Raw genomic sequence first — 19,218 nt, forward strand, 5'->3', positions numbered from 1 at the left:
ATTTTCATCACCATTTTTAAACTTCCAGATTCAATAAAAAGAGACTGACTGATTTTATTTTTGTTCCAATCCAGTGTGCCTCTTTTTGGGGAGCTGGAGTTTCCCGCATATTAAAAACTGACTTGGTGTATAACTTTGTTATTTTAGTTAAAAATTGAATAATTAATATTAAGAATTTGTTTTACACTCTTAAATTTTTTTTTTTTTATCAAGGCAATGAGGAAAATTTCCAAAATTCCTTTCAAAGTACTCGATGCCCCCGAATTACAAGATGATTTTTACTTAAATTTGGTTGACTGGTCTTCCCAGAATGTCTTAAGTGTTGGATTGGGAACTTGTGTTTATCTTTGGAGTGCTTGTACCAGTCAGGTAAGTAATTTTCACCTACTTTTCTATCTTAATTCACCTTTCAAATAAAAAAAAAAAAAATATATATATATATACACACACACACAAACACACTTAATCTGGTTCACTTGATATACAAGGAGAATTTTATAAGTAATGCCCCAAACCTACTTTTCATAGCAGTAGAGCTATCAAACTTAGCACACTTATTAATCTTTCTTTACATAGAAACCACCCAGAGTTGCATATTTCTTTCATCGTTTCATACAGCTCTGTAGATCATTTTTGTAGAACACTTCAGATTAGTCCTTCAACTATGAGGTTGCATGATCTAGGAAACACTTTCATTTCAAAAACAATATCATGAGAAGTAAAAGTCAGAAAGTGTAGGAAGAATGGGGGAGGATTTCATAGTCACATGCGTGTAATCAATCTTTTGAAAAACTTTGGCTCATCTTCTTGGCACATCTCCAAATTCATCCTTGAGTACTTGATGCATTCTTGCTTCTAGAAAAATGTCAGCATCCTGGGAATCCATTTAGCAGAAACCTTATGCATATGCAAATGGTCATGAATGATAGATTCTATAGACTGTAGCAAATAATCACTGAATTTGACTGATAAATACCTCATCAATGGCAGAAGCAAGGGTAGGGGCAGTCTGGGAATTATTTTCACATATTTCTAACCATGTTTGAATTCATGATGTCAGCGTTTTACAAGGTTATATGATGGGGCATCATTAGCATACCTTTTTTCATTTCATCAAAAGTCTTCTGTGGTGTGTGTCCTTTCAAATACAAAAACCAGATCACTGCATGACACTCAACAGGCCCCATTTAACACGTGACTCAATTCAAACACTTGTAAATCAGAAATCACAATTAGTTCAGAGCTGTAACTTTCTGCATAACACAGAGATATAAATCATTTCACATGGAAAATTTTAGCTAGATCAGACAACTGAAAGTGGGTCAGGGGCATTACTTATTGAACACCCCTCATAGATGTTGAATTTGACTGGAGTTTTGGTGGAGTAATGTGCATTACCTTAAGTTTTTTTTTCTAGAAGGTTGTGTATGCTTGAGAGGAGAGGTTCTGCATATCTTCATTGGTATGGCCAACAGAATCATCATCAGCATGGAGAATTTATGTTTTGAACTTTGTATTAAATCAACTAAGATTGAAGGTCCTGTTAATGGTTGTGAAATATGAGAACATCAACATCAAATCCTAAAAAACATAGAGAAAATCATCGAAAAAAAAAAACCAACGTTGGTGAAAGCATATTGTCTTGTTTAACATGATTATCAATAGCTATTGGTTTGGAGAGTGCACTACCAAATGCGTTCATATCCTGGTGAATTTGTCTGAGACTGGTTACAAATCTTGGTGAACATACAATTTTACAGATGGCTATCTATAGTGTTGGTCTATTAACACAGTTCAAAGCTTTTGTCAAGTCCACAAATGCCCAATAGTATTACTTGTTCGAAACACTTTTCCTGAAGTTTTTTCACACGTGGATGTAAAAGCATTCCTGGATAAATGAGGGATATGTTTACTTATCTGCTTAAGCGAAAGCTTTAAAAAGACTCATTGTTCTGAGGAGGCTTATATCTCACTAATTGTCACAGGCTGACCATGCTCTTTTTCTTTTGTATAAAGAACTCAGAATTGTGTCTGTCTTGTCCTTCTATACATCAGATATCAGATGATGGACTTCTGCAGCAATCTTGTTATCCTTGGAATGTCAAAAGGAATGCCATCAAGGCCAGGTATCTTTTGATATTCATTTCTTTTATTTGTACAGGGTGGAACATTAAAATTGTCGCCCTAGAAAAGACCTGATTCTATTTCTTTTTTTGTTGCAGACCATCTACTATTTGGTCAGTTGTGTACGATAGAGCGATAGCAGTCTTCTATCATATCTGAAAGTGACACAATGTTCAACGAGCGAGATCTGAGATGTGCTGCTGTGCAACTCATGCTCTCTACTGATCCAAATTATGACAACAGGACCATTGCTAGCACTCTCAAAATGCATCGATGGATTGCCACGAATGACCAGGATGTGCCCAGAGTAACGAAAACAAAGTTTCCGACCACAGTTATGGTCTTTGGTGTGGTTATAAGTGAGAGCAACATCATGCCACCTCACATGTTCGAAGTCGGCTTGGAAGTCAACACCAAAGTGTACCTGGATGTGCTGAAGAGTATGGTGATCCCTTGGTACAATCAGGTGATTGCTGGCAGATGCTGGGTGTGCCAACTCACAAGTCCAAAGAGACCCAGGCTTGGCTTCAGAAGGAGTACCTCCCTTCTCCCCTGACCTGAACCTACTGGACTACTTTGTTTGATCATACATTGAGATCATCACCAACATGACCTCCTACAACATGAAAGCCAGCCTGATGACTGCCATCCACCGAGTATTCACCAAGCTCTTGTCAGCACTTGTGGAAAAAGCATGCTCCTAATTCTGAACCCTTATCGAGGTGGTGATTGAGGCTGAAGGCGGCTACATTAAATAGATGTCAGTTCTACTACATAATCAAGTTACCTGAACACACACACACACACACATATATGCTCCCTTTCTTGGGTTGAGCATACTGGTAAGTGAAATAACAAACTGCCACTAGTGTATAAGCGTAATGCCATTTGTGTAAACAAACAGTTTCCAGTATTTGACAATGTTTATTATTATAATTTCACCTACCTTACTAGCAGCCAAATAGCCTATAGGTTATTAAGCACTTACTGTCATCTAGATAATAAAATTTTACTTATTGCTGAAACGCTTGTCTAGCAGTACTGAAGAGCTTTGATACAGTGAAACAGTTTGTGGATGACATAATGAAGATATACTTCTTTTCTGTCATACAAGTAAATGTACTTCACCCTTCTGTCACAAGAATAAAAGACTTGCCTGACAGAATGATTTCAAGTGTTTAGGGGAAGGGAGAAAGCAAATAGTAGATCAGTCTCTGTCTAAAATGAATTTGGGGATAAATTTTTTACTCTATGTGCATAATAAGACTTTTTTTTCTTTTTCTGTCTTTCTATACTAATGGATTGAATTTCTTCTCTTTTTAAACTTATTTCTTTGTTGAAACAACAATTTCAACATTATTTTCTGTGAATATTAGTACAAACACTGACACAGCATATTTTTCTCTCTATAATTTTTCATCGTTATTCACTTGTAATAAAAATTATAAGATAATTATGAGTAAAGATACTTATTTTTAATTATTTGAGAAGAATGGTTTCAATGATGTCACAGTTTATGATTAGATAAAAAAGATAAAGATAAAACTTTATCTTCATTTTATTTTCATGGTTTTTATTGCATGACAACTCTTGGTGTAGTGGATAAAATATTTGGTAAAATTCAGTCATAAATTAAACTTTTCTGGAGCTTGAAGATTCAGTCCTCAATGCGAGCAACACTCAAAATACAGTTATGAATTGCTTAAGACTTCTATCCGGTTATAGCTGACGAAATGAGAGCATGCTACCTCAGTTGATTAAATAAAGGGTTTTGCTAAAAATTTCTTGTAGATTTTAGAGTTTAACAGAAAGATCTCTGAGTTCAACAAGATGCACTTAAAGAGAGTTGTCGGTTACATTGACCGAAACATTGTGAAAAATAACACTCAAGATGAGAACAGTAGTCCAAATAATAGAAATAATCTTCATCTCAAACATAACTGGAGACATAACTTTTAAATTTAAATATGCAAAAACAAACTCCGTATAAAAAGTTGTTTTGGTATTTTCTTTTCTTTATACCTATTATATTTTAGCAAAAAATAAAAATGAGTTTTTGTGATGTCAAACTACGGCTCAACGGAATAGTTAACAAAGATCAAAGATTTCCCCTGCTGCCTTCTCCCACATTAAGAATGGATTTCTGATGAGTGTGATAATAAAAGTTTACCATTTTTTCAAAATACATTTTGGAATAAAATGTATCCCTTAAAAATAGAAGTACCAACAATTTTATTGAAATAACTATTTTGAATGAATATAAAAAATTTTGCACATTTAAAATTTTCAAATGTAAATTGTTTTTTTTTTAGCTTGCTTATCTTTTCATATCTATATTTTAATATATACTAAACTTTTTTAAAGATCTAATACAAATATGCCAAGATTAAAGATCTAATACAAATATGCCAACAAAGTCCATTCATGTCCACTGTGTTTATTATGACGAATATTTAAGGATTTACAAAAAATAAGTTAGACAAAATTCTTTTAAAAAGGGTCAGTTATTTTTAACAATCTTTTAGCATAAACTTTTTCTTAATATAATTGTGTGGAAAAGCAAATATAACAACAAAAAAATCCACTCGCAACTGACTGAACTTGCACTATAATTCAGCTGTTTACTGATATTTTTATTTACATTTAAAAAAAAACTTGATATTTTTATTTACATTAAAAAAAATTGATATTTTTTATTTAGATTAAAAAAAAAACTTGATATTTTTTATTTTACATTATAAAAAACTTGATATTTTTTCTTTACATTATAAAAAAACACTTGATATTTTGAGTTTTTTTTTGCAAACAACCCAGGCATTAAAACATAAAAATTTTACATTTTATATAACAAAATAATTCTGAGACTATTTTCTATTTATAAGAAATTACCTTTTTTTTTGCTTATTTTATAATTTTTGAAGAAACTTCTGAAAGATCTACTCTTGTGAAAGAATAAAAATACAACTTGAAAGTTGTAGTGTAAGATGTGTTCTGATTGACTGCTGTATTTTTGTATGGGACATTCTGACATGTGGAACAAAATTGATTTGGTTTTTAGCTGGAAAAATAGCTCCTAAAGAGTAAAAATTGAAAAATTTGGATATGGCAAGCATAGTTCAATGTAATGTGTGTGCTCTATGAAGGCACAAATATACATTTCTATGTTTAACTGTCAGTGTTTGATATGCATTTGCTGTTAGCTCAAATGGTAGTAAATACTACTACAGAGCTAAATGTTTTGGTTTTGCTTCTAGCTGATGAAGCCGAAGTCATATTTTTAAAAAACCTTTTGAAATCATTAATATATATTGGGCACAATATAGTAATTGATAGAGAATTGACTCTATAATAACAGATACAAAATCTGCATAAATTAAAGTATATTTAAGTGTATTTGGCCTGCTAGTATGTATGTATATCTTCTATAATATAAAGCTGAACGTCTGTGTGTATGTCTGGTCACGAATAGGTTCCTATATGGTTGACTATTATTGAAAACTAATCACATATAATGATAGAAGACACATCGAGACACAGGAATGGGTATGTTTGATCTGGCATAATGATGATTTATTAAAATTGTTGGGTTTCCATACGCGCCTGGTCCACAAAGTATGGAAATAAAAAAATTTAAAAATTAAAAGCAAAAAAACGTTTACAAGTGTTTTTGATATAGATGTACATAATACTTTGATAAGTATGTTTTAACTTAAATAGGAATGGTATAATAAAATTGTGGGGTCTGCGTTCATGCCTGGCCTCCATAGAATGGAAATAGGCACAAACTTTAATAAAGACTTTTCATATCTATCTGCGTAAGTATACTTTGATAATTATGTTTCAGTTTGAAGAAATATGGTATAATAAAATTATTGGATGTTCGTTCGCGCTTGACCTCGATAGAATGGAAACATGTCACAAAGTTTAACAAGGTTTTTTAATATAGACCCACAGAATATTGTGATAAGTGTTTCAATGTGAACAGGTATGGTATAATAAATTATGGGGTTTATCTATTTTATTTTTACTTTCATCATATTTTACTTTGGTTTTGATACCCCCAAATTCGAAGCTATCTCTTTTACAACCCTTCCTTTTCATAATCATACTTTCATAAATCAGATTCCATTTTCTGTAGGCTGTTTTTGAACCCAGTCAACGACGGGTACTTTTGCTAGTATATATATATATATATATATATATATATATGTATATATAGTAGCTACTTTCAGTCTTGACAGACTACGGATACCTACTGTAAGAGTGTCTGCGCATGAAATTTTTGTGGCAAGAGTAGCGCAATCCTTAACCACACCTCCTGAGTCAGCATTATTAAATACCAATGGCAAGTGAGGTTCAGGACGACTGGAAACAATGCCGAAATAAGTGGGGAATACATACAGTGCCTAGAATTTCCAAACGGTCAACCATCTGATACTAGTCAGGCTCAACATTGCTTAACTTTGGTGATCTGATGAGAATCAATATGATAACATGAGTATGCTAATATTAGTGGCCTGGGAAGGCCACAGAGGAGACAAGAGAAGCAGCAAAACTAAAGTTGGCTTGCCAGGACACTGTATAGACAAATGTATGCAAATTTGGCATATTTTATTGGTTTGAAAATATAGGCTCTTTTTTACCAATTGTCATAAAATTTTAACCATAGAATTGTATTATCATTTTCAAAAAAACTTGCAAATGTTCATGTAGTTTCGTCCCATAGAACCAAAGATATCAGTATTTCAATATTCAATTTGGCTACCAGTATAAACATATCCATGTATATATATATATATATATATATATATATATATATATATATATATAGATAAAAAAATCAATACGAAAAATATATATTTCCTATATATTGTCTTTGGTTTTCATACATAAAGTAAATTTCACAGTGTGTAAGGATTATTTGATTCTGGAGATATTTATAATTGTACCCTATTTCCAAAAGAGAGGAAATATAATATATAAGAAATATTTGGAATCAATTGTTGTTATTTCAGATCATTTGAAACCATAGCAACAAGTTTTAGTCTCCCTTCCATGAAGGCCAGAGGTTTTGGGGATATATATATATACACACACACACTAGAAGAAAGGTGACACATTGATTCACTCATTAAACTCTGGTTTAATTGTTTGAATCAGAAAAAATGTAACAAACAATATCCTCCTTCTTCCTGAAGGAGGACATAATACTTGGGAGGATGGCCTCCTAGAACCAAATTGACTTCAGGCAAAAAGGGTTGGTCATTTGAAAATGATTCTCTAGAATCAGAATGTGTCACAAGTTTTAATTTTATTTTTAAGGAATTCATTATGGTTAGACTACTTAAGAATTTGTGAAAGAGTTGAATAAAAGATGTGAAAATTAAATTCTGCTTTAAATAGCTGGAAGAAAAATGGTAGCAGTTTTGTGAAACATGTAATTTCTCATTCTCATCTCTGCCATAATGATATTAAATTCATGATTTGTTCTATGACCTTTAAAAAAAAGTGAAAAAAAAAATGTAATATTAAGATTATTTCTCATAATTATGAAATTTAATTTATAATATCTTTTCTGTCCACATATAAACTTAACAGAATTATTTTTATAGTTTTTATTTTATATAAAACTTAATATCTTTTCCTACTCTAAGTTGTACTTCGTGAAACAATTTCCCCAAGGCAGCTTCAAAGTACTTTTAAATATTTTGTTGTGAAGAGCATTAGTTTAAACAAATAGTTTGTTGACAAGTGATGAAACTATTTTTTCTCTTTTTACTGTAAAGCTGTTCTAGAGAGAAACTATGAAAGAATAAGAGAGAAACAATAGAATTAAGTTATATTTATTTTTAGTTGGCATTGCTGAGTGCTAAAATAATTCAAAATATAATCATGTTTATGATTTTCTTTTACAAATATGATTTAAAAAAAATGTTTTCATTTACTTTTCTTTTTAATTTCAATACATATTTAACAGTAAATAAAAAAAATTCAATGTGTGTTTATCAAAGTTACATACAGATGAGAAACACACACACACACGATCTTGTCTGATAGTTTTATTAATACACAGAAAACTAGTTGAACCTGTTGAAATTCCGTGATGGTTGTTTTAATTGAAATTAATTTTCTTAAAAAGTTGAAACAAAAGAATTCTACACAAGTTTCATTCTAAAGTAAAAGTACAAATAAACTATTAATTCTTAGTTTTATTTTTAATAAAATTATTTCTGATTGGATTTGTCAATAAAAATATTTCACTTAAAAACAAAATTTATCGAGCTGTTTCTATTCTTTTTACACATTTTCCTCCCACAAAATTTGATTAATAATTTTTTAAAAACATTTGTAATTAAATTGCAAAAAAATCATTTGTCATCTGCTTATTGCATGCATTTACAGTAAACTGTATTAATACTATTACATGGCAATGTTAAAGCTGTACTAAGGGACAAACAGAATGGTTCTATAGACAGTTGTCATTGTGCAAAGCTTAATATTAAGATTTGTTCATTTTAATTTCATACTATTTTGACATTTTATTTCTCATGCATCTTTTATTAATTTGTCTACAATTGAATCTTTGGAATTTGATCTGTCATTGCAAGCGAGTGTGTAAATGGTGCAGATCACAATAAATGGCTCATGACTTATGTTTCTTATATTAATAGATTGCTACCAGTTTTTCTCAAGGAAAACTAATTCCGCAGACAATATTTTAAAATGCTCTAATCTCTCGTTTGAACCTCTGTCACAATCAAAGTGTATTTCTACCTTTTATGTGTTTGGAAACTGATAATTTAAAACAAAATGTACATCAGTTGCATTAGACTAACAATCCTTATACTCTTAGTATCCAAAGATTTTATGGGAATATTGCTATGATTATAACAAATAAAATAATTTGACAATATTTTTTTTATTTTTTGTACTATTGTTTTAGCATGTGCTTAAATGGCACACAAACAGATTATTTTAATGTTTAGCTATGAGAAAGTTGTTGCCTGAAATTATATTTTTTAGCACTTTCAGAAAAATCTGTTTTATTTTTTTCATTTGTCTTATTCTACCTTGCGCCCGTCCTCGATATGACCTTAAACTATATCCAATGGTGAGGCCAGCTTGTGGGCTTTAGGAAGTGTGGAGCCACCCTTTAATTGCCATTGCTCCCAGGTCCACTCTCACCCCGAGTGGTAGTACCTGATAGGGTCCCAACTATGCGTTAAATAGAAACCAACTTGAAAAAAATATATGTTCTATTAAAAAATTTTTTCTTCAAAATCACTGGATTTGGCATTAAATAACCTGAAAAGGGTTTATATGCTGTAAAACAAAAACAACTAACCCATCTACCTTGCAAAACATTTTGTTTTTAATATACACTCCTGAAGAAAAAAAAAAATGTTGGTTATTTGTGGAAAAGATTTTTTACCAGTGATTCCTACATATGTTTGTGTATTAAGTATTTTATAGATTTCCACATTGAAACGTTATTAGTATAAGGTTAATGAAATTCATAGATTAGAATAAATGTATTATTCATGTGTGTCTTTCGAACAAACAAGATTCTGCTTTATTGGCTTGCTATTTTAAAATTTTATGACTATGAAGATGAATCATATTTTTAAATGTTTTTTACCACGAAGCAATGCAATAGATTTTTGCAATTATAGTAAGAAAAATCTTAAGATGAAATTGAATATGTAAATGTGGACAATTGAAATTTACAACTAAATAATCAGAAGGCAATTTACATTTTGTTGCTGTCATAAATAAAGACTTATTTTCTCTTGCTGGGAAATGTCCCTGCTAGGTGAATCAACTCACAGACTGCATTATTTTCATCTGTTAACTGAAGAACTACTTCAGTCCCTTTGGAAATCATGGTTAGTCCGTTCAGAACACTGGAAGTAACAGGGAAATGTCTCCCTTTTCTCTCCCTCCTGCCCCTATTCAAGTATTGATTATCTTTTCTTCAAGATAACTATTGATAGACTTTTGGCAGCTAAAGAACTTTCCAACTCTTCCTTTCTTCAGACACTGTCCAACTTTGTTCCATATTCTACCAAACAGTGTTGGTGATTGAATAAATTCTTGTGTTGTCATGAAAATATTTTGTTTTTCTTTTCATGTGATTATTTTTGTTACATTCTAATAAAATATACTGTTATTTGACTATTTTTGTTACATACTAATATAATATACTATGTTATGGGACTTTTTTTTTTTTTTTTATTGCATTTTCACCCCAAACAAAGCAAATTGCCACTTTGGTGTAGGGGGCTACTATCAGGGGCAACAACTACTGGGGTACTATGTAGGGATTTGGGCAGCAAGATGTCGGTTCACGTTGCACTTGAACTTCTGCACGTCAGTACAGTTGGGGAAGCAGGGACCTGGAATGGAATTCCAGAGTCTAGCGGTTCTGGGGAAGAAACTATTGGAGTAAAAAGATCTTTTACATTTAGGGATCTCTACAGTGTGGGGGTGGGATTTAGCAGCCTGTCGGGTTTGTCGAGGGTGCTCACGTCGTGGGGGCACAAGTGATTGCAGTTCGTCAGAGCATTCACCACTAAAATACTTGTAGAAAAGGCAGAGGGATGCAACATTTCGTCGATGGGACAGAGGCTGAAGCTTAGATGCCAGTTCAGGGCCTATCAGGTTTGCGACTCTCTTTTGAACCTTGTCAAGGAGCGAGAGACTAGTAGCAGATGCACCAGCCCAGATGTGACAACAATACTCCATACATGGACGATTGGTGGCCTTATAGAGGTACAGGATACTTTCGGGTGTTAGAAGTTTTCTAGCACGGTAGAAAGAGCCCACCTTTCTTGCAGCGGCCCTGGCAATGCCTTCAATGTAATTGTTCCAACTCATGTTTCGTTTGAACATTAGGCCAAGGAGTTTGAAAGATGTACTCTCAGATAAAGAGTCGTTGGCCATTGCTATATGTGGTAGAGAGGGTTTCTTGTAATTATTGAATGAAACTAGTTTAGTCTTGGCAGCATTGAACGCGACCAACCACTTTTGTCCCCATTCCATCACAGATTGGAGGTCTTCCTCTAGTGTTTCTGCCATTTCTTTAGAAATGTGTTCATTCGTCTTCCTGTCGTGCCTGCCATAGTGTAGTATCATCAGCATATATACCCATCTCAGAGGCAATTTTGTCGGGGAGGTCATTTATGAATATCAGGAACAATAGAGGTCCAAGGATAGAACCCTGGGGCACCCCCGCATTTATATCATATTGTTTAGATGTACGACCGTCGAGGACAACCTGGATTTTTCTCTTATCTAAGAAGGATTTAATTATGTTAATTATTCTACCAGTGATATTGTATGATCTAATTTTTCTTAGAAGGCCTTCATGCCATACCCTGTCAAAAGCCTTAGATATATCTAGAGCTACCGCTCTACCCTCCCCCGCTTTGTCCAGTGAATGGTATATACGTTCAGAGATTACAGTTAGAATGTCTGCTGTGGAACGGGCTTGTCTAAATCCATATTGTTTGTCAGTCAGAAGTTTAGCATTTGTAAGGTAATGGACTAGAGCATGGTTAATTAAGGTCTCAAATATTTTAGCAAAAAGTGGGAGGAGGCTAATGGGGCGATAATTTGATGGGTCAGTCCTTTCACCAGAATTCTTGAATACTGGTACAACAGAAGCAGTTTTCCAACAGCCCGGAAAGCAAGATTCATTAAGGCATTTGTTGTAGAGTTTGGAGAGAACTTGAGCTACTTCGGCTGAGTACCTTTTTAATAGCACAGCTGGGATAAGATCGGGTCCACATGCTTTTGAAGTGTCAAGGTTTTTTATGATAGCATGCACATTTCAGATCGTCTAGCGTGGCGTCTGTCCGCATAAGAAAGTCAGGTAGGGGGTGGTTGGAAGGGTCCAGTGTGGAGTTTGAGGCAAACCGACTGGCAAGCATGTTAGCCTTGTCGGTTGCTGAGGAGACAACCTCGTGATTGTTGGTTAGTGGGGGAATTGTTGATTGCCCATTATTTACTACACTGTTGTAGATTTTCCAGAAGTCTCGAGTTCCTAGTTTTTGTGCTTCGATGCGCTTTTTAGTGGTTTCCGTAAATTCTCTCTTAGCTGTCGCTATTTCTTTCATAACGTTATTTCTAGCTTCTATATACTTCAGTCTGTTTGAACTGGACTTATGTCGGTTAAACCTACGGTATGCATTCTGCTTTTGAGCAATGCCAGTTGCGCAAGTCAACGTAAACCATTGGGGAGAGTGGGGCTTACTATAAAATTTCCGCCTGGGAACATGCGCTTCGATTGCAGTTTTGAACCAGTCAGTGGTCTCGTTTGCACACTGTTCAGCAGGGAGAGAAAAAATATTTCTCCATGGGGCATCTCTGATTAGTTCCCTGATGGCTTCCCAGTCAGCCTTTTTATAATATCTCGTTTTGAGCACTGGCTCTTCAGTTTTGGCTCTAGAGTTTAGGGCGATTTCAACCATTATCACTGCATGATCAGCGTTCCCGAGTGGGCTGTGGGCCTTCGTTATGCAGTCATCGGGAACTGTGGTCAAAAACAGATCTAGAAGTGATGCGTGTTGTTCTTCCTGGTCAGGGAAACTGGTTGGAAACGTAACAATTTGTGATAGGGAGTGAGATATAGTGAAGCTATGAGTTGTGCTGCCCGCTGCATCTGTGTAATTAGAGAATCCAAGCCAGTTTTTGTAGTGGACATTAAAGTCACCAAATACATGTATTTGTGCGCTAGTGTCGAGGGACAGTGACGTGTCTATGCTGTCAGAGACTTTGTTTATTATGGTGCAGTCCTGAGTCGAGGGAGAACGGTAGAGAAAATAATAGTAGCTAATATTGTGTTGCATGTTTAGTCTAAAGAGTTTTGGTATAGGTAAGGGGAGGTAAACAAGAGGTTATGCAGAGCATCAGACATGCATCACAAGTAGACCATCAGCTGACCTTTCTCCAATTAGGATTGTGGCCTCAGGAAAGCCCACCGGGGATGAGTGCAGGGTCCCTTTCAATGCACTTCATGGCACTACAAACAACCCGATATTATTAAACTGTTGATGGAGCAGCCGCTCTAAGCGCTACGATAGAGCTAGGGCTCCTGTACTACCAGTCGGGAACAGCAGCCAGTAACTGTCAATCCAGTACCCTCAACCCATTTTTGTTACATACTAATAAAATATACCATGTTATGTTACTATTTTTGTTACGTACTAATAAAATATACTATGTTATGTGACTATTTTTGTTACGTACTAATAAAATATACTATGTTATGTGACTATTTTAGTTACATACTGATAAAATATACTATGTTATGTGACTATTTTTGTTAAATACTAATAAAATATATTATGTTATGTGATTATTTTTGTTACCTACTAATAAAATATACTATGTTATGTGACTATTTTTGTTACATACTAATATAATATACTATGTTATGTGACTATTTTTGTTACATACTAATAAAATATACTATGTTATGTGACAATTTTTGTTACATACTAATAAAATATACTATGTTATTGGATTATTTTTGTTTAATACTAATAAAATATACTAGTTTATGTGACTATTTTTGTTACATACTAATAAAATATACTATGTTATGTGACAATTTTTGTTACATACTGATAAAATATACTGTAAAGTGACAATTTTTGTTACATACTAATAAAATATACTATGTTATGTGACTATTTTTTGTTACATACTAATAAAATATACTATGTTATGTGATTATTTTTGTTACATACTAATAAAATATACTATGTTATGTGACTATTTTTGTTACATACTAATAAAATATACTATGTTATGTGATTATTTTTGTTACATACTAATAAAATATACTATGTTATGTGACTATTTTTGTTACATACTAATAAAATATACCATGTTATGTTACTATTTTTGTTACGTACTAATAAAATATACTATGTTATGTGACAATTTTTGTTACATACTAATAAAATATACCATGTTATGTTACTATTTTTGTTACGTACTAATAAAATATACTATGTTATGTGACTATTTTTGTTACGTACTAATAAAATATACTATGTTATGTGACTATTTTAGTTACATACTGATAAAATATACTATGTTATGTGACTATTTTTGTTAAATACTAATAAAATATATTATGTTATGTGATTATTTTTGTTACCTACTAATAAAATATACTATGTTATGTGACTATTTTTGTTACATACTAATAAAATATACTATGTTATGTGACTATTTTTGTTACATACTAATAAAATATACTATGTTATGTGACTATTTTTGTTACATACTGATAAAATATATTGTTATGTGACAATTTTTGTTACATACTAATAAAATATACTGTTATGTGACTATCTTTGTTACATACTGATAAAATATACTGTTATTTGACTATTTTTGTTACATACTAATAAAATATACTATGTTATGTGACTATTTTTGTTACATACTAATAAAATATACCATGTTATGTTACTATTTTTGTTACGTACTAATAAAATATACTATGTTATGTGACAATTTTTGTTACATACTAATAAAATATACCATGTTATGTTACTATTTTTGTTATGTACTAATAAAATATACTATGTTATGTGACTATTTTTGTTACGTACTAATAAAATATACTATGTTATGTGACTATTTTAGTTACATGCTGATAAAATATACTATGTTATGTGACTATTTTTGTTAAATACTAATAAAATATATTATGTTATGTGATTATTTTTGTTACATACTAATAAAATATACTATGTTATGTGACTATTTTTTTACATACTAATAAAATATACTATGTTATGTGACTATTTTTGTTACATACTAATAAAATATACTATGTTATGTGACTATTTTTGTTACATACTAATAAAATATACTATGTTATGTGACAATTTTTGTTAAATACTAATAAAATATACTATGTTATGTGACTATTTTTGTTACATACTGATAAAATATATTGTTATGTGACAATTTTTGTTACATACTAATAAAATATACTGTTATGTGACTATTTTTGTTACATACTGATAAAATATACTGTTATTTGACTATTTTTGTTACATACTAATAAAATATACTATGTTATGTGACTATTTTTGTTACATACTAATAAAATATACTATGTTATGTGACTATTTTTGTTACATACTAATAAAATATACTATGTTATGTGACTATTTTTGTTACATACTAATATAATATACTATGTTATGTGACTATTTTTGTTACATACTAATAAAATATACTATGTTATGTGACTATTTTTGTTACATACTAATAAAATATACTATGTTATGTGACTATTTTTGTTACATACTAATAAAATATACTATGTTATGTGACTATTTTTGTTACATACTAATATAATATACTATGTTATGTGACTATTTTTGTTACATACTAATACAATATACTATGTTATGTGACTATTTTTGTTAAATACTAATAAAATATATTATGTTATGTGATTATTTTTGTTACCTACTAATAAAATATACTATGTTATGTGACTATTTTTGTTACATACTAATAAAATATACTATGTTATGTGACTATTTTTGTTACATACTAATATAATATACTATGTTATGTGATTATTTTTGTTACATACTAATATAATATACTATGTTATGTGACTATTTTTGTTACATACTAATAAAATATACTATGTTATGTGACTATTTTTGTTACATACTAATATAATATACTATGTTATGTGACTATTTTTGTTACATACTAATATAATATACTATGTTATGTGACTATTTTTGTTACATACTAATAAAATATACTATGTTATTGGATTATTTTTGTTTTATACTAATAAAATATACTATGTTATGTGACTATTTTTGTTAAATACTAATAAAATATATTATGTTATGTGATTATTTTTGTTACCTACTAATAAAATATACTATGTTATGTGACTATTTTTGTTACATACTAATAAAATATACTATGTTATGTGACTATTTTTGTTACATACTAATATAATATACTATGTTATGTGACTATTTTTGTTACATACTAATATAATATACTATGTTATGTAACTATTTTTGTTACATACTAATAAAATATACTATGTTATGTGACTATTTTTGTTACATACTAATAAAATATACTATGTTATGTGATTATTTTTGTTACATACTAATACAATATACTATGTTATTGGATTATTTTTGTTTTATACTAATAAAATATACTATGTTATGTGATTATTTTTGTTACATACTAATAAAATATACTATGTTGTGACTATTTTTGTTACATACTAATAAAATATACTATGTTATGTGACTATTTTTGTTACATACTAATATAATACACTATGTTATGTGATTATTTTTGTTACCTACTAATAAAATATACTATGTTATGTGACTATTTTTTGTTACATACTAATAAAATATACTATGTTATGTGATTATTTTTGTTACATACTAATAAAATATACTATGTTATGTGACTATTTTTGTTACATACTAATAAAATATACTATGTTATGTGATTATTTTTGTTACCTACTAATAAAATATACTATGTTATGTGACTATTCTTGTTACATACTAATAAAATATACTATGTTATGTGATTATTTTTGTTACATACTAATAAAATATACCATGTTATGTTACTATTTTTGTTACATACTAATAAAATATACTATGTTATGTGACTATTTTTGTTACATACTAATATAATATACTGTTATGTGACTATTTTTGTTACATACTAATAAAATATACTATGTTATGTGACTATTTTTGTTACATACTAATAAAATATACTATGTTATGTGACTATTTTTGTTACATACTAATAAAATATACTATGTTATGTGACTATTTTTGTTACATACTAATAAAATATACTATGTTATGTGATTATTTTTGTTACATACTAATAAAATATACTATGTTATTGGATTATTTTTGTTTAATACTAATAAAATATACTATGTTATGTGACTATGTTTGTTACATACTAATAAAATATACTACGTTATGTGACTATTTTTGTTACATTCTAATAAAATATACTATCTTATGTGACTATTTTTGTTACATACTAATAAAATATACTATGTTATGTGACTATTTTTGTTACGTACTAATAAAATATACTATCTTATGTGACTATTTTTGTTACATACTAATAAAATATACTATGTTATGTGACTATTTTTGTTACATACTAATAAAATATACTATGTTATGTGACTATTTTTGTTACATACTAATAGAATATACTATGTTATGTGACTATTTTTGTTACGTACTAATAAAATATACTATGTTATGTGACTATTTTTTGTTACATACTAATAAAATATACTATGTTATGTGACTATTTTTGTTACGTACTAATATAATATACTATGTTATGTGACTATGTTTGTTACATACTAATAAAATATACTATGTTATGTGACTATTTTTGTTACATACTAATAAAATATACTATGTTATGTGACTATTTTTGTTACATACTAATAAAATATACTATGTTATGTGACTATTTTTGTTATTACATACTAATAAAATAAGTGTATCTTTACACTCACTGATAAGGCAAGCATTTACAATTTTACTTGGAAAGTCATTTACTCCCAATTTGTGTATTCTGTAAGATATCAAATTATACAGATGTTTTTTGTAATTCAGAAATACACAGAATTCTGCTTAAATCTTTTTTTTTTTTTTTTTTAATAAGAACGGTCTCATTTTTTCTTTGTCTTGATTTTACTTCCTTTTTCCTTTCTCAAGCAATATTAATTTTGCCTTCGACCCATTATTGATGGGTTATAGTATGGCAAGGTAGAAGACTTTTGGTTTATCAAACAATTACTTCTTCTCATTGTATGAATTTGAAAATTCTATTGGTTTCTCTGATATCTTTCTCGTTAGAATTATTTCAAGAAAGTCATCAGATACTTGTGGGGGGGACCATACATAAGGGTTGCAAACATTTTTTTAAATTTTTTTTTTACATGGTGGTCACCACTTATCAAGGCCCAGAAGCCACTCAGGGATAAGGGTTATTGCAAGTACAGTACATTAGTGTGGAGATTTTACTTAATGGGGCACTTCATCAGGAATTTGTTTACGTTGGACTTGAAGACATCCAGGTTGTAGTCAGGTGGGAAGCAGGCAGACGAAACAGAGTTCCACAGGCGTGCAGTTCTTAGTGAAAATAACTTTTTGGAACAAACTGGATTGAAACTTGGAACCCAAGATTGTCAATCTGTCTTGTTAATCACTGAACCATCATCATCTCCTTTTACTTCCTTAATTATTCTACATAAAATTTTACACACATTTACATATGAGAATGTGATAGATCAGAGGGTGGAGTGCATGGCCTCCTCGGTTGAGAAATTGGTAAGGTTGTGCCCCTCAGCCCCCCAGCTTGGGGAATTCATTTTCATTTCAGATTTTTTGGCCATTGGCCACTCACATCCTTGAAGTGATTTTTCTTTTCTTTTATTGAAGCCTATTTGGGTTTCTTTGGGTATAAAACTTTTGAAACAGAGACAAAATTTCACTTTACGGAAAAATGTCTTGCATTAAAACTGTTAACATTGAAAGCTTGCAGGCAGAAAGGATTAACATGCTACTTATGAGAATATATAAAGTGAGCATATGCGTGGAAATACGACCTAATATGATATTCATGATTCGTTTGTTAATAAATTCTCCATTTTATATAGTAATGTATGTATGAGTTTGCTTTAATGAGTGATGAGACACTCTAAAGTGTGACCCTTTCATGACCCCCAAATGCACTTGCAGCTTTGCACAGTGTATCCTTGTGTGCACTGTTTCCCCCTCCCCTCTTCCCCTTTCTCAGCACAGCTGACAATTCTAATTGGTTTTGACGCTAATGTTCCTTGCCTTGACTTACTTTTCCATAAACTTCCATTTAGTTGCTTACCCAATTCTTTTTTGTCAAAAAACTTTTTCTGGGAAAATTCATCTACCATCTCGCATAAGATGAAATGGTGAACTTTTTATTTTTTTGCTCTTTTTGTGTCTTTTGTTTGTTTTGTTTATTGAGATGCGTCCG

General features: G+C 30.7%; 1 protein-coding gene across 2 annotated transcripts in view; it reads left to right on the plus strand.

Annotated features, from left to right (window-relative positions):
* The window catches only part of LOC145289539 (fizzy-related protein homolog), a 114,326-nt gene that overhangs the window by 69,420 nt on the left and 25,688 nt on the right, over positions 1-19,218 (plus strand). For both annotated transcript variants that reach the window (XM_080136419.1, XM_080136420.1), the window contains exon 7: positions 214-369. In XM_080136419.1, coding sequence (XP_079992545.1) covers positions 214-369 — 156 coding nt within the window. The remainder of the gene's footprint in view (positions 1-213; positions 370-19,218) is intronic.

Source organism: Euprymna scolopes, chromosome 2, assembly GCF_053919585.1.
Source record: "Euprymna scolopes isolate OS-2025 chromosome 2, ASM5391958v1, whole genome shotgun sequence".
Lineage (NCBI taxonomy): Eukaryota > Metazoa > Mollusca > Cephalopoda > Sepiida > Sepiolidae > Euprymna > Euprymna scolopes.